This window comes from Sinocyclocheilus anshuiensis, unplaced genomic scaffold (assembly GCF_001515605.1).
Source record: "Sinocyclocheilus anshuiensis isolate Anshui unplaced genomic scaffold, SAMN03320099.WGS_v1.1 scaffold260, whole genome shotgun sequence".
Classification (NCBI taxonomy): domain Eukaryota; kingdom Metazoa; phylum Chordata; class Actinopteri; order Cypriniformes; family Cyprinidae; genus Sinocyclocheilus; species Sinocyclocheilus anshuiensis.
In genome coordinates, this window is record NW_015557134.1 from 1,448,317 (window position 1) to 1,461,760 (window position 13,444).

At 34.7% G+C, this 13,444-nt stretch overlaps 2 protein-coding genes across 6 annotated transcripts in view; both read right to left on the reverse strand.

Annotated features, from left to right (window-relative positions):
• The window catches only part of LOC107678027 (R3H and coiled-coil domain-containing protein 1-like), a 12,843-nt gene extending 8,737 nt beyond the window's left edge, over positions 1-4,106 (reverse strand). For 2 of the 5 annotated variants that reach the window (XR_001632906.1, XR_001632907.1), the window contains exons 1-3: positions 3,887-4,106; positions 3,472-3,646; positions 2,086-2,223 (exon numbers count right to left, since the gene is read on the reverse strand). The gene's annotated coding sequence lies outside the window, so the exon portion shown is untranslated. The other 3 variants (XM_016473132.1, XM_016473131.1, XM_016473133.1) reach the window with 3 other exon arrangements.
• Positions 4,107-5,260: 1,154 nt separating this feature from the next.
• LOC107678053 (golgin subfamily A member 7-like) lies at positions 5,261-10,097 on the reverse strand. Its single transcript, XM_016473171.1, has 6 exons — positions 10,011-10,097; positions 7,514-7,636; positions 7,236-7,388; positions 7,052-7,153; positions 6,257-6,313; positions 5,261-6,156 (listed from the first exon to the last, which is right to left on the reverse strand). The coding sequence occupies exons 1-5, from the start codon at positions 10,017-10,019 to the stop codon at positions 6,269-6,271; spliced, it is 432 nt and encodes a 143-aa protein (XP_016328657.1). The 5' UTR covers positions 10,020-10,097; the 3' UTR covers positions 5,261-6,156; positions 6,257-6,268.
• Positions 10,098-13,444: the final 3,347 nt, after the last annotated feature.

Sequence of the window (13,444 nt, forward strand, 5' to 3'; positions counted from 1 at the left end):
ATGTATTTTTGGCTATTGCTACAAATATACCCCAGCGACTTAAGACTGCTTTTGTGCTCCAGGGTCACAAATACAGATGAAAGAGGTTCAGCTGACAAAGTTTGTGAATCCCAGCATTACATGTAATAAATAATGTGAATTTGTGCATTTTTTTGTGTTTGAAAGACAAAAGCCTTACAAAGACATAGTAATACATGGTTAAATAACCCACTGAGTGATAATTCAAATAAAAATTAATGTGCTCATCAGTAATTGATGCAATGTTGAAATGCTGAGAAAACACTTCTTAAAATTGAAATGATTTTTGTAAATCCAGTTGTCAGATGCTGTGTGGACTCTCAAATGTCGGTGTAATAATAGCCATCTGACTAGTGGCTGCTCTTTGTCTGAATGTCGACAAAACTGGAAGACTTTCTGAATGTATACAAGCGGTAGACTATTTGTGACCCTGGACCACAAAACCAGTCATAAGGGTAAATTTTTCAAATAATATCGGGACGTTCTGAGAATGTTGATCTCAGAATGTTTTCTCAATATTATGAGAATGCATAATATTCATAAAGTTATCAGAATGTTCCATAAACATTATTTTAAGAACGTTTAATCCTAAAATTAATATGACTTAAAAAAAAAAAAAAACGTGAAATTTGTGAGAATATTCCATTTTAGCTGGGTTAGTTGTTTTATTTGTTATATGTGACCCTGGACCACAAAACCAGTCATAAAGGTCGATTTTTTTAAATTTAGATTTATGCATCATCTGAAAGATTAATAAATAAGCTTTCCATTGATGTATGGTTTGTTATGATAGGGCACTATTTGGCCGAGATACAAATATTTGAATGTTGGGAATCTGAAGGTGCAAAAAAAATCTAAATATTGAGAAAATCATCTTTAAAGTTGTCCAGATTAAGTTCTTAGCAATGCACATTACTAATCAAAAATTAAGTTTTGATATATTTACAGTAGGAAATTTACAAAATATCTTTATGGAATATGATCTTTACTTAATGTCCTAATGATTTTTGGCATAAAAGAAAAATCAATAATTTTGACCCATACAATGTTTTTTTGGATATTGCTACAAATATACCCCCAGCGACTTAAGACTGGTTTTGTGGTCCAGGGTCACATTTAAGAAAGGACATTTTAAAAGATTAAAAAGAGTTAGGGAGAATCAATAAATTGCTGTTGTGTGAATAATATGTAATCAATATAAAAGTAAGTGTTGTCTGACTACGAGTATTTTTCAAATTTAAATCACAATTTCTTGATTTTTGGAATCGGATTACGTAATCCAGATTCCATGTAATCAGTTACCATTCAGCACTGGCACCACAATGATGAGACCCTAAAGGTGCGTTCGACTTGAAGCACGGCTACAGACGGCAGTCAACGAGAGTAGCCGCTTGCAGTCGGGGGCAGAGTTGAAAACGGAGCCTTCAAGCCGGACATTTCTGCTCCCGTTAGTGACTCTTGCGCGGTGTTTGCATACTCTATCACAGATGAAGTGAATTAAATGCAATATTTGTCAAATACACAGACGTTTCAGAAACGTTTTCTTGAGCAACAGAAACACTTTTTATATACTGCTTAATACAGCGCCATCTGTTCAAGAATAAAGTTCAACGTAAATATATACTATTTAAATACTAATAAAGTGGGGGTATATATGCTTCCATGATAAACGTGACTCAATATAACATTGCGACTACAGTAAAAAAGCTTTTACTCTTCTAAAAACAGATTTATGAGCAGTATTGGATTTGAAGATGTTAGAAACACACGTCATTGTTGTCATGTGGTGAATTTGGCCAATCTGAAACAGCTGTGTCGTCATCAGCACTCCTGCAGTCGCTCTGAAAAAGCTGCGCCAGCCGGCTGCTCTCGAAACGCTCTCGTGGTACTTTGATGCCACACGTGACAGTGACGTGGCGTCGGCGCCGGTTCAAGTCGGACTAAATTTCTAACCGGCATGCACTGCTTCAAGTCAGCCGCTGATCGGTCTGCGCAGTGCTGCATGAAGTCGAACGCACCTTAAAACTCCATGAGTGTGTCATGTGACATGAGCTCTGGCAGCTTTACCTGAGGTCTGAATAGCACACTACGACTCTGCGAGCGCAGCCCTCGCCCACAGAGAAGGTGCTGAGGTTGCGATGATTTGCACTGGTTTGGTGAATCAGGAAGCGAAGTCGGCTCAGGACAGGAGGGAAGAGTAGAACGCTGCAGTTCAGAACATCTCAATAAGACAATATGGCAGGAAGCCCAAAATACACATACAGTCGTGGTCAGAATTATTGGCACCCTTGGTAAATATGATCAAAGAAGGCTGTGAAAATAAATCTGCATTGTTAATCATTTTGATCGTTTTTAACTTTAAACCGCATAAACACATTTCATTACACCAAATACACAAAATAATGTTCTTTTTAGCAGCATCATATGACCCCTTTAAAGTCACTTTCTAATTTGTGAAGCTCGATTATCTTTTGCTGCACATCAGAAATATATTTGGTTTTTCTCATTGTGATGGATGATTAAGGGAATTTGGCCTTTGTTTTCCCTTCTATTTATATTCCTGTGAAACAGGAAGCCATGGCTGGATAATTTCATGTTCATAATCACCCTGGTATGCTCAAAATTGTAAATATGAATGGGAATATACTTCACAGATATTTTACTCATAAGAATTTCTAGGGGTGCCAATAATTGTGTCCAACGTGTATTTCAGAAAAACATTTACTTCATAATGAGACTTTCCCCCATTTTCAATTGTTTTAGTTCAATGAAAGGTTAGATATTTGTGATTTTTTTTAAATAAAAGATAAAAATGATTAACAATGCAGATTTATTTTCAAAGCCTTATTTGGTCATATTTACCAAGGGTGCCACGTGATTTTTTTTAAATAAAAGATCAAAATGATTAACAATGCAGATTTATTTTCAGTCTTCTTTGATCATATTTACCAAGGGTGCCAATAATTCTGACCACGACAAAATTCATTGCCACTGTGTTAGGGTAGTTGTCTAGTCACTGCAGTTGTTAGGATGTTGGAGTGTTTTTAATGTGTTGCAATAGTGTATTGTAAGGTAAGGGGTTTTGAATGTTTTTTGTTTTCTGCCATGCAGCTGCTTGAGTATTTGGAGTGCTTTTTGATCTGTTTCTATGTAGTTTTGAGTCTTCTTCTGTCGTGTTGCTATGCAATTTATGAGGTTTCAATTGTTTTGAGTGTGCTAATTTGCCGTTCCTAAGAGGTTTTTCAATGATTTTAGCATGCTGCTATGCAGTTGCAAGGGTGTTCGGGTGGCTGTTTATCAGCCAATGTAGTCCTCCTGTCCCTGTATGACTATGAACTGCATGCTCAAATTTCTATCAAGACCAACAGTATTATCAAACATTTCTAATAATGTTGGTGAGCATTATTAATGAAAGCTGCTAGTGTCTCTTCTTCAGAGGTGTGATGAAATTACCTTTTGTGCTCATTTCTCGGTTGAAACACATCCAGCTCCTCCAGGACTGTATGGATGAATTCAGTCTCTTGTTTGGGGAGGTAACAGCCATTGATTGACACGAGGAAGAGCCAGGGTGTCAGAGGACGACGATCTTTATCCACAGAGACTTACGAGATGCTTTAGTCTCTACACACTTGAGAAAAAAGAAATATTAAAGAGCGGATCAGTAACTTACATGCCAAACACCACTGAGCTTGAATTCACTGAGGCAAACTAAAGGCACAGATTTTATCACTAATTCACATACAACTGTCAAATTAAAACCTAAAAGCCATTAAGCCGTTATTTTATTGTCACCTGCTCAAGTTTGAGTCAAATACAAATAGCTAAGTATTATCAGGGGACTTGAATGACATTAAACATCTAAACTCACTTGAACATTAGCTAAGTTACTAGCTTAGCTCGCCACTCCCACTCAATAACATTAAACGCGTTTCAAGGCGCGACTGGTTTAGACAAATAAACTCGAAAGAGACCTTTAAACGCGATTAACTCCCAGTCAAAAAGACAATTCTTGATAACCGCAACACAGTAACAACACTAAATTGAATCGGCACCAGTGACATCCTGAAGATTTTCGGTACACATGTGAAGGCTTTTAGTTCCCTCTAGCGGTCAGGGGTGCAATTCCCCCCCCGTTCTACTGTGCATCTATTGAATATAGTGAGTATAGCCATGTATAGCCATGTAGATGTGATGTAAATTAATTTGCTATCCATGCTTCTGAATTTGGGGATAAAAGCACCTTTCAGTCAGTTAATCTATGTATGAGACAAATAATTACATAAGTTAAACTAAACTAACTAAACATTGCCAATGTGTATCCGACAAAAATATTTAAAACCTGGAAGACTTTGACCATGCCATCGCAGTTTTCATGTAAACATCAGTCTGATGTGGTCAACTTCAACATGTCCACCCCGTTAAGGGAAATATGAACAAAAAAGTAAATAGAAATTCTCATTTGTAAAAGTACCATTAAAAAAAAAAACGTTCTATTCTTTATTTTACAGACCTTCTGTGTTAGCATTTTTTGCTCAGACTAATTTGTAATGTACTGTGTAATGGCTAATTTTAAGTCAAAATGTCCACCCTATTAAGGCAGAAAACCTAACAGGCTGGACACATTTAGTGTACATAGTGATAGTCACAGCAATTGATGTTTAAGTTGAAGAGGTAGTGTATTTAAACTCTATTAACTTTTACATATTCATAAATAAATCTTTCAAATTGTTGTTCATTTGTCCCTAACAGGGTGGACATTTTTGGTCCTCCTTCTCATTTAATTTGGCTCATAATTGCTTAAATTTATATACACCATGTATTTATATACCAAAATTATTTTTCACGTTTTACAGCTCCCTACCATGATTACACAATAATTGATTTTTTTTTTAAATGTGATTCATTTTAAGTGTTATGATGTCCAAGACACCGAATCCCAGGAATGACCCGTTTATTATTACTATCATTTTTTTAGTTAGTCAAACACCTTTGTCCTAAAGTATTTGAAGTCCTCTAAATATTTAAAATTACATTTCTTTGATGTTAATGGTCGCACTGACATGCAGGTGAACGAAACAGAAAAGTAATCCAAAAGTAACCAATCATCAGAATCCATTACCTATCTAGATTACATTACTGACTACATTTTTCATCATGTAATTTGCTTCAAATTGTATTTGCAAGACTACAATTTGTAAGTAATCTCCCAGCACTGTTTGCAGAAAAAATGCAGACAACGGAATTAATGTTCAAGAAAACACTATTTATTGTACGATACATCATTTAAATAAGTGTCAAAAGATTTTCAAAAAAAGACATTATACAACACTGATAAAAAGATTTATGCAAGAAACAGTTTGAACTGACAGCAGTCTGAAATACAAGCTGGAGATGCAATATTAAATGCAAACCATGCCTTTTAAGGATTTATGGCATTTAAGGATTATATTGCAGACCCCAATAAAAGTACAGTAGTTCAATGGTAAATATAGTCAAATGTAGTGTTAAAACAGCATGGAAGAAAACACAAACGGTTTTTGCTAGAGGGGAATGGAATAGAACAGTGACTTGAAGTAACTAAACTGATGACATAAAATCTTTAAATATAACAAACTAACTACCAGTCTCAAATTTCCACGTACACAAAACTGAAGCTTATTCATGAATGTTATGACTGTTTTAACAAGCATTTATTTGAGCAGATTTCTCAAAAACACATTTTTACTATGAGAACACGGTCACAAAAGATTTGAATAATCAAGATGCAACTGTATTGTGACTGAACATTGTGCACTTAATCTATACTTCCCATTCAAGACAAGTAAATACAGAAAACAAGAGAAAACAACGCACTGGAGCTGCAATATAAAATCACATGGCACAACATAGATTTAAAACAACTCAGATTAAGACATTGGAAAGCTGTTAGATGAGGGAAAGCTGGTTTGGAGAGTTTCACTAAGATACATAATATAACCACTCTCATCCTCTGTCAAAAAAAAAACTAAACATTAATGGATCAATGGTCTGAACTTAAAGGTATGCTATCTACATTTAAAGCAATAGGGTTGTGATATCATGAGATGGAGAAGCAGGTTCTGAGTCCAGCAGGCCAATCATCACGTTACAAACATGATCCTGCAGGAAAGAAATAACACAATGCATTATTTCAAGATGATGATGATCCAATGCACTAAATATATGGGATATCATCATATTCAGGTCCAAAAGGACTTACCTTTGGTGTGTTTTATCTTGAACCAATACTTCTATCCTCGAAAATAGTGATCTCCACCTTTGAAAACTCAAGTTAAGGAAATAAAGTGTCATAAAAACGTACATACATATACATAAATGTATATGTATATGTATATATATAGCCATCTAACTAATCGAGCCGTTTGTGCCAGACTGAGGAGAAAGGTATTGTAATAATGTAAATGATGTAAAAAATAATGTGTTTTTCGAACCACCAAGCATGAGAGCATGTTCTAGTACACCCCCAAAACAAATTCAAGACATTGTAAAAGAGCATAATAGGACCCCTTTAAGAACGAAAGCACGGATCCAATATACTGATACACGTGTTTTCTTTCTCAACTGTTTACATTCAGACATAGGCCTAACCGACTGTGTTTACTAGGATATTCGCCAAGGCGCACATGTTGATGTAATTTGGTCTGTATTTGTTCATCCATGCACAAAAAAACAGAAGAGAGCTCAATTAGGTATTAGCGTGCTGTCGATGCGGCTGTCTGTATCCGTGCGCTTTGGATATGCGGAAAATAAGTATCAGGACAGGGTGAAAATAAGGTGTCTATTTATATTACAGATATCGATATTTTACGTGTGGCATCGATGCATCGTATCCTTAAGATATTTAATCGATGGATTGATTCATATCGATGGATCGTTACACCCCTACTTATTATCACTTTTGACCAATTTAATGCATCCTTGCTGAATAAAAGTATACATTTCTTTAAAAAAAAGCAAGCAATTCAGTCAGGTCAGAAAACTGTAGGAAGGATACAACCCTGAGGCCCCTCTCTATGGGGTCAGTCAGGAGAAGCCCAAGAGGAGCGTAGATCTTCTCATTCTGCTCCTGGATGTACTTGGCAATCTTTTTCAGCACCTGAATGAATTCAACAATACTGAAATCCATACGCATAATATGATATTGATGACATCTAGAGCCTATCGCTCTGTCAACTCACTTTCTCATAGTGAGTCTCCATGCAGAGGAAGATTGTGTACGCAGTGAGACAGGCCAGACAGCCCTCCAGATATGACCTGCCGCCCAACTTTTCCGCATCTGCATAGAGATTATTCAGGGTCTGTATGGTCTCCTCAAACTGCTGCTTGTCAATCTGTAACAACAAAACAATTATCAGTATTCAGAATCCATTTGCCAAAGCTTTAGATATATTTGACATCTGTAAATACAGATTAGTGGTAAATGGTTCTTTTGTGTTTGCTATGGATCTCCACACACCCTGCTCTCCAGCTCTGCTGGGAACTTGGTCTGGAACTTGCAGATGGTTCCAGAAGTGTAGTCTCTCTGAACGAAGACCTTGGAGGCGACGGCTGCTTGCCGCAGGTCCTGCAAGCTGTGCGTCTGGTGAGAAAACCACAGATTACAGGTTATTAAAAAACAATACATCTTCTATCCTCAAAAATAGTGATCTCCACCTTCAAGTCCTTTAAGGGGAGACACTGCAGGCAAAAACACTGATGTTTTGAAGTTTGAGATTTTTGACTTTTTGGTTTTTCATAAAGTGTTTTTTTCAGACTAGTGGAAAGAATAGAAAACATCCAAAAAACACCGTTAATTGTTTCTTTTATAACACTTTATCTGTGTCAATAGATTTCATTTACAATACATATTTTTAAAGGCCGTTTTCTCAAAATGAGTTGTTTTCTCCTACACTGAGCCATAAATCTCCACTTCAGTAGCACTTACACACACCAAACTTTACATTTTTATTCCCATCTATATCCTGAAGGTTTTTACAGAGGGATTTTTTCACATATAATTTGCTTGATTATATACAACATTTTATTCCCCAAAACATGAATTATGGAGCGACAATACCCAAAATTCCCTCAGTAAAAACATTAGACTAATGTCCAAAAAAATTAATCAAGAATTTTGAAACTGACCTCATCCAGTGTTCAGATTTTTGTACTAGAAATTAGTGGTTGACCGATATATCGGCCGATATTTGGCATTTTTCAAATATCGGCATCGGCCGATAATTTTTCTGGTTGGCCGATGTGTTCGAGGCGGGACTTTTATTTTGACCGTCACGGTGCGGCGGACATTTATTTTGACGGCGCTGAGTGAACGCCAGCGCCTGAACACAGTTCTGTCTAATATGGATAGAAGTCTATCTAATAATCAGATAAACAAAGTTTGTTAACTGTTAACTTTGTTAACTGTTAAACAAAGTAATTAAAATTTATACAAAAAGTATTATAACGATTGCTTTAATATTATTAGTAATAGAAGGGCAAACATTATACTTTCTCATTTGCCATCAGCATTCAGCAAATACGCATTTATATCATGTAAACAAATCTTTGAATGACTAATGAACATTTAATTTCACAAACCTTGCAGACTTAGTCGAATCTAGTTGAAGTGTGCATTTGTATCCTGCATGATCGTGTGTTCTCTGTCATTTTCATTGCATGCTGTATGTAAAATGAGTGTTACCTTGGCTTTATTTGAAAAAAAGAAAAGAAAAAAGATTTCTAATGCACACAAACTTCCCAGAATATGGAGTGCCCTGTTGGTTTCAGTGTTTACTTCCTTTATAATTAGATTTTTATTAAATATTTATTTATTTGTGAAAAATGCTTTGTCTTCTAAAGTATAAGTATGTTTATTTTACACAATTATTTTTAATCCATTTTCAAATGATTTAATTTCTTAAATATAAATACAATTATATCGGCTTTATATCGGCCACCCTGCTTTCGAAGATATCGGCATCGGCTGTCAAAAAACCCATATCAGTCGACCACTACTAGAAATGTATTTTAATTAGCGCATATTTCTTAGAAAATGCCTCATTTGCATATTTAAACCTGACATTTTAGAAAACTTGCAATACAAAAAATGTTTGCAATTATCAATGTACTCAATCAACTAGGTAAGGCGATAACTATTAGTTATTTTTTTACCCTGTTCACCTGCAGTGTCTCTAAACTCTGAAAGTGTTTTTTCCTGTGATGCAGACATACAAGTTGACATTGCTCACCTACAAGAAAATCTATGAAATATTAAAATTTAAGAGCCAATAACGGGTTACTAAATTAAGGTTTTCCATGTCAAAATAAATATTAAATGTATGTTTTTTAATATTAAGAAACTGTAATATTATGAAATATTATTACTATATAAAATAACTGCTTCTTTATTTGAATATATTTTCAAATGTAATTTAATCTTGTGAAGGCAGAGCTGGTTTTTCAGCACTCATCTTCAGTATCACACGATGATCCTTCAGAAATCATTCCAATATCATGATGATTTGATGACCGAGAACATTTTTTAATTACTATCAAAGTTGATTATTAAAAACACAGGAAATCATACCTATATACACCGAAACTACACACACAACCCTTATAGCATCATCAACAAATACAGTAAGTTGCATTTAAATAAAACGACTGAAATCTAATGACAACATGAAGCTCGTTTTAAAGCTCGTATCAACCTGGTTTGAAATTTGTATGAGTGTATTGTCAGTAAAAGTGAGGATCTAATTCTTACGCAAGTTAATCACAGACGTCGATATTTATATTTGACGACCACTGGAGAAACGCTAACGTTTCAAATAATAGCGGCATTACAAGGACACGTATGTATCAATCAAATAGTTGGAGGGCGAAAGTTTTATTATAACGCATTATTTCAGACGTCAACCTTTGTCAATGAACATGAAGAAAAGTGTAATGAAATTTTGTTTTTATTCACGCACCTCCGCCATAGTAGCTGCTGCTCCTCTTCCTGTTATTCGACCTCCTGTCCTCCACAAAACACAGTCCGGGAGGAACCTTTGGCTTCACTCATCAGTTCCGCTGCTACACCAAATCTATTCTTCTATTATGGCGAAAATTTGTATTGTATTTTTATTTTTCATCACCTTAAAGATTAAGTATTGTGAATTAACTTATTTGGTGAGCATCAAATTTACTTAAAAATAAACACCATTGCCAGCTCACCGCTATTTCACATTAAAATAGGCTATACTTTAACTAACTTAATATAAAAATAAAAGAATATTGTGCACCAGTTTCAGAAGTAGGCTAGCTAAAATGAAGTGGTAATCTCATAACTCATGTAAAATATAATCTTCCTTTTAAACTAAAATTAATTCATTTGCAGTCTCCAAAGGGATTCAGTTGTTTTGGATGTAATTTAAATGTGAAACAGATATGATCTCTCTCCATATTTATCATAGTAATGATGTGTTTGCCAGCATTAAGACAATAGCGTCACAACATTTCAGAGAGGAGGACATTGTGTTCCTACGTGAGAAAAGGAAACAGTCCAGCTTACTAATGGTGTTTATTCACTTTTATTACAGAAGAATTTATGATACTGAGCGAAACCTAAAGGAGAAAAGGTTAATGCCTAAAACAGTTCTCTCCCCTTCTCTCCATCTGTGTTTTTCAAATACTACTTGGATGACTTCTACAGGGTGACATACAACAGAGACAAGTCTTCATGATTGAGAACGCAAGGAATCACCCTTATGTTATTTACAGCAGCGGTCCAGCCAGCCTTACGTGATGAATGATACAGCGGTGAGATTCCTAAAGGTTCCCGCGGGACACCTGGGCCATTTTTCATTTAATACAAAGTTTTCACCATCACTCAGTTCATTTTAGACAGCACTGGATGAACTCAGTATGGACATAAAATAAGCTTGTGGTCCACCTTGACAGTCTGTGAGATCTCTAAAAACCATTTGTCAGATCATATATCAGACAATATTTTGTAAAAACAGCATGTTGTGCAGTAATGTTTTATTTGATAGCATTCTCAGTGTATCAAGTTTGCTGTAAGTGCACTTCATCTGCAGTTTAACAGGCAAGAGCGTTTGTTTAAAAAGGACGTTCCAGTTCTTAAATATATCCATATTATTTATTTATTTATTTCGTTATATGCATCAGTGTTATTTTAGTATTACATACACACACTCACACACATATGTGTATATATATATATTTCATTTTAATTTTTAAGTTTTAGTAAGTTTGTTTCTGACAATTTCATAGTTTTTAAAAAATATGTCTATATTTTTTTTTTAAGTTTTAGTTATTTTAGTACTTCAATGAAAATGAGAAATGTTAAATAAAATAAGCTTACTAAAATATTTTTTATATTTTATTTCAGTTAATGTTTATCAAGTAATGTTTAAATTTTTTTATGAGTGTTTAGTATTAATATTTAATATTAATAATAATATTTTTTAAATATTTAAGCAATGAAAATGTTTATAATGATTTCAGTTTTAATTTTAGTTAATGATAACATAGATCTGGGTAAAATCATTTTAATTAATGTTTACCTTTTAATAAAAATATTAAGAATTTATTAAGGTTGTTGTTTAAAACATTAATTCAGCAAAATTAAAATAATATGCATTTTATTTTTTGTCGTACATTTGTATTTTTTTTCTACAAAAATAATCAAGTGTTGGTGCTGTGAAGCGATTTAGTGAGCAGGTGTTTGGCATGCTTTAATATATCGGGGAACTATAAGTTTTATAATTGAATTTATTGACTGCCATTCTATGAACAAAGTGACCAAAACTATATCAAATACCCTAAAACACAACTCAGTGCTCAATCAAGTCTTTATCTATATTTCACCAATGCAATTTTAGGGGAACAGAAAATATGTTTTACTAATATGACTGCTGTACAAAATATCAGGAAAATATCTGATTCCAGCCAAGTCATGAGTGGAGACATTCATAAATCTCTGAATGACCCTCATTTATACATGCAGTCTGCTTACAACAGGTGGTCTCACTGGAGGGATACGTGGTCTGCTACCACCAAAGATCATCTCGTGTGGAAAAATCACGGGTAAACACATCATGATGACAGATATATTTTGGTGTAATTAAAACATCTTAAGTGACAACGAGTTTGGCATCCCATGACAGCATGTCTGTTTTCATTCAGCTGTCACTTCATTATGAACATTGTGAAATAATCGTGTGGTTATGAAAGCCAGTACACAGCTGCAGTCATGTGAGAGAGGAAATGCCCACATTAGCATTTGTAATGGTTGAAGTTAGAATTGGGTAGAAGCTGCTCTCATGCAGTGTGAAAAGCAAATGAGACGCAGCGCAGGGCATCTCGCAAGCATCTGCATCCCAGTCCTAGAAACCCAGCCAAAAGTCGCAGATGCTTCATTATAAATTCTAAATAATGTGTCTTTGTAGCAGAGGAGCCATCCGGCTTGCATTGACCGACTTGACAAACACTGTTATAAATCAGGCTGTGCAACTTTTATAGAATTAGATCAGACATTTTACAGATGCACCACTGATACAGTCCATGTACAGCCATTTTCACATACATTTTATTAGTCTGTTACACAAGAGCTTTTCAACCTGGAGCCTCTTTAACAAATGCAGCTGTTCAGATGCCAGTTTTACCCAAGATGGTTTAAAGGAATAGTTCACAAAAAAAATAAAAAAAAATAAAAAAATTAGTCAACCATCCAAGATGTAGGCTAGATGAGTTTGTTTCTTCATCAGAAGAGATTTGGAGAAATTTAGCATTACATCACTTGTTCACCAATGGATCCTCTGCAGTGAATGGGTGCCGTCAGAATGAGAGTCCAAACAGCTGATAAAAACATCACAATAATCCACAAGTTATGCACATGACTCCAGTCCATACATTAATGTCTAATGAAGTAAAAGGATTCATGTATGTTCTAAACAAATTCATCATTAAAATATTACAAATGTTGCTTCCAAGTCCTTTATCTAATGCTTCCTCTAGTGAAGATGTCCATCCCCTGTTGTCTTCTCACATCAAAATCCACTGGATTTTGGACTGCTATCACTTATAAACAGTGCTTGTTCTGTGCATATTTCTCTCCTGATTCAGACAAGACAACTTATCTTTCTTTACTAACTGACAGATGTCAACTTAAATGTTTCAGGATACTAAAATAAATACATGCAATTTAATTTTTTCAGCTTTATATTTATTAGCAGAATGTGACCTTGGACCACAAAACCAGTCAAAAGTTGCACAGATATATTTGTAGCAACAGCCAACAATACATTGTATGGGTCAAAATTATTGGTTTTTCTTTTATGCCAAAAATCATTAGGATATTAAGTAAAGATCATGTTCCATGAAGATATTTTGTAAATTTCCT

Excerpts from the sequence above, each read along its gene's own strand:
- LOC107678053 (XM_016473171.1), bottom strand. Across the intron at positions 7,389-7,513 it reads CAGCAGAGCTGGAGAGCAGG|ATTGACAAGCAGCAGTTTGA; the intron begins GTGTGTGGAGAT and ends TTGTTGTTACAG. Across the intron at positions 6,314-7,051 it reads TAGAGAGGGGCCTCAGGGTT|GTGGAGATCACTATTTTCGA; the intron begins GTATCCTTCCTA and ends GAGTTTTCAAAG.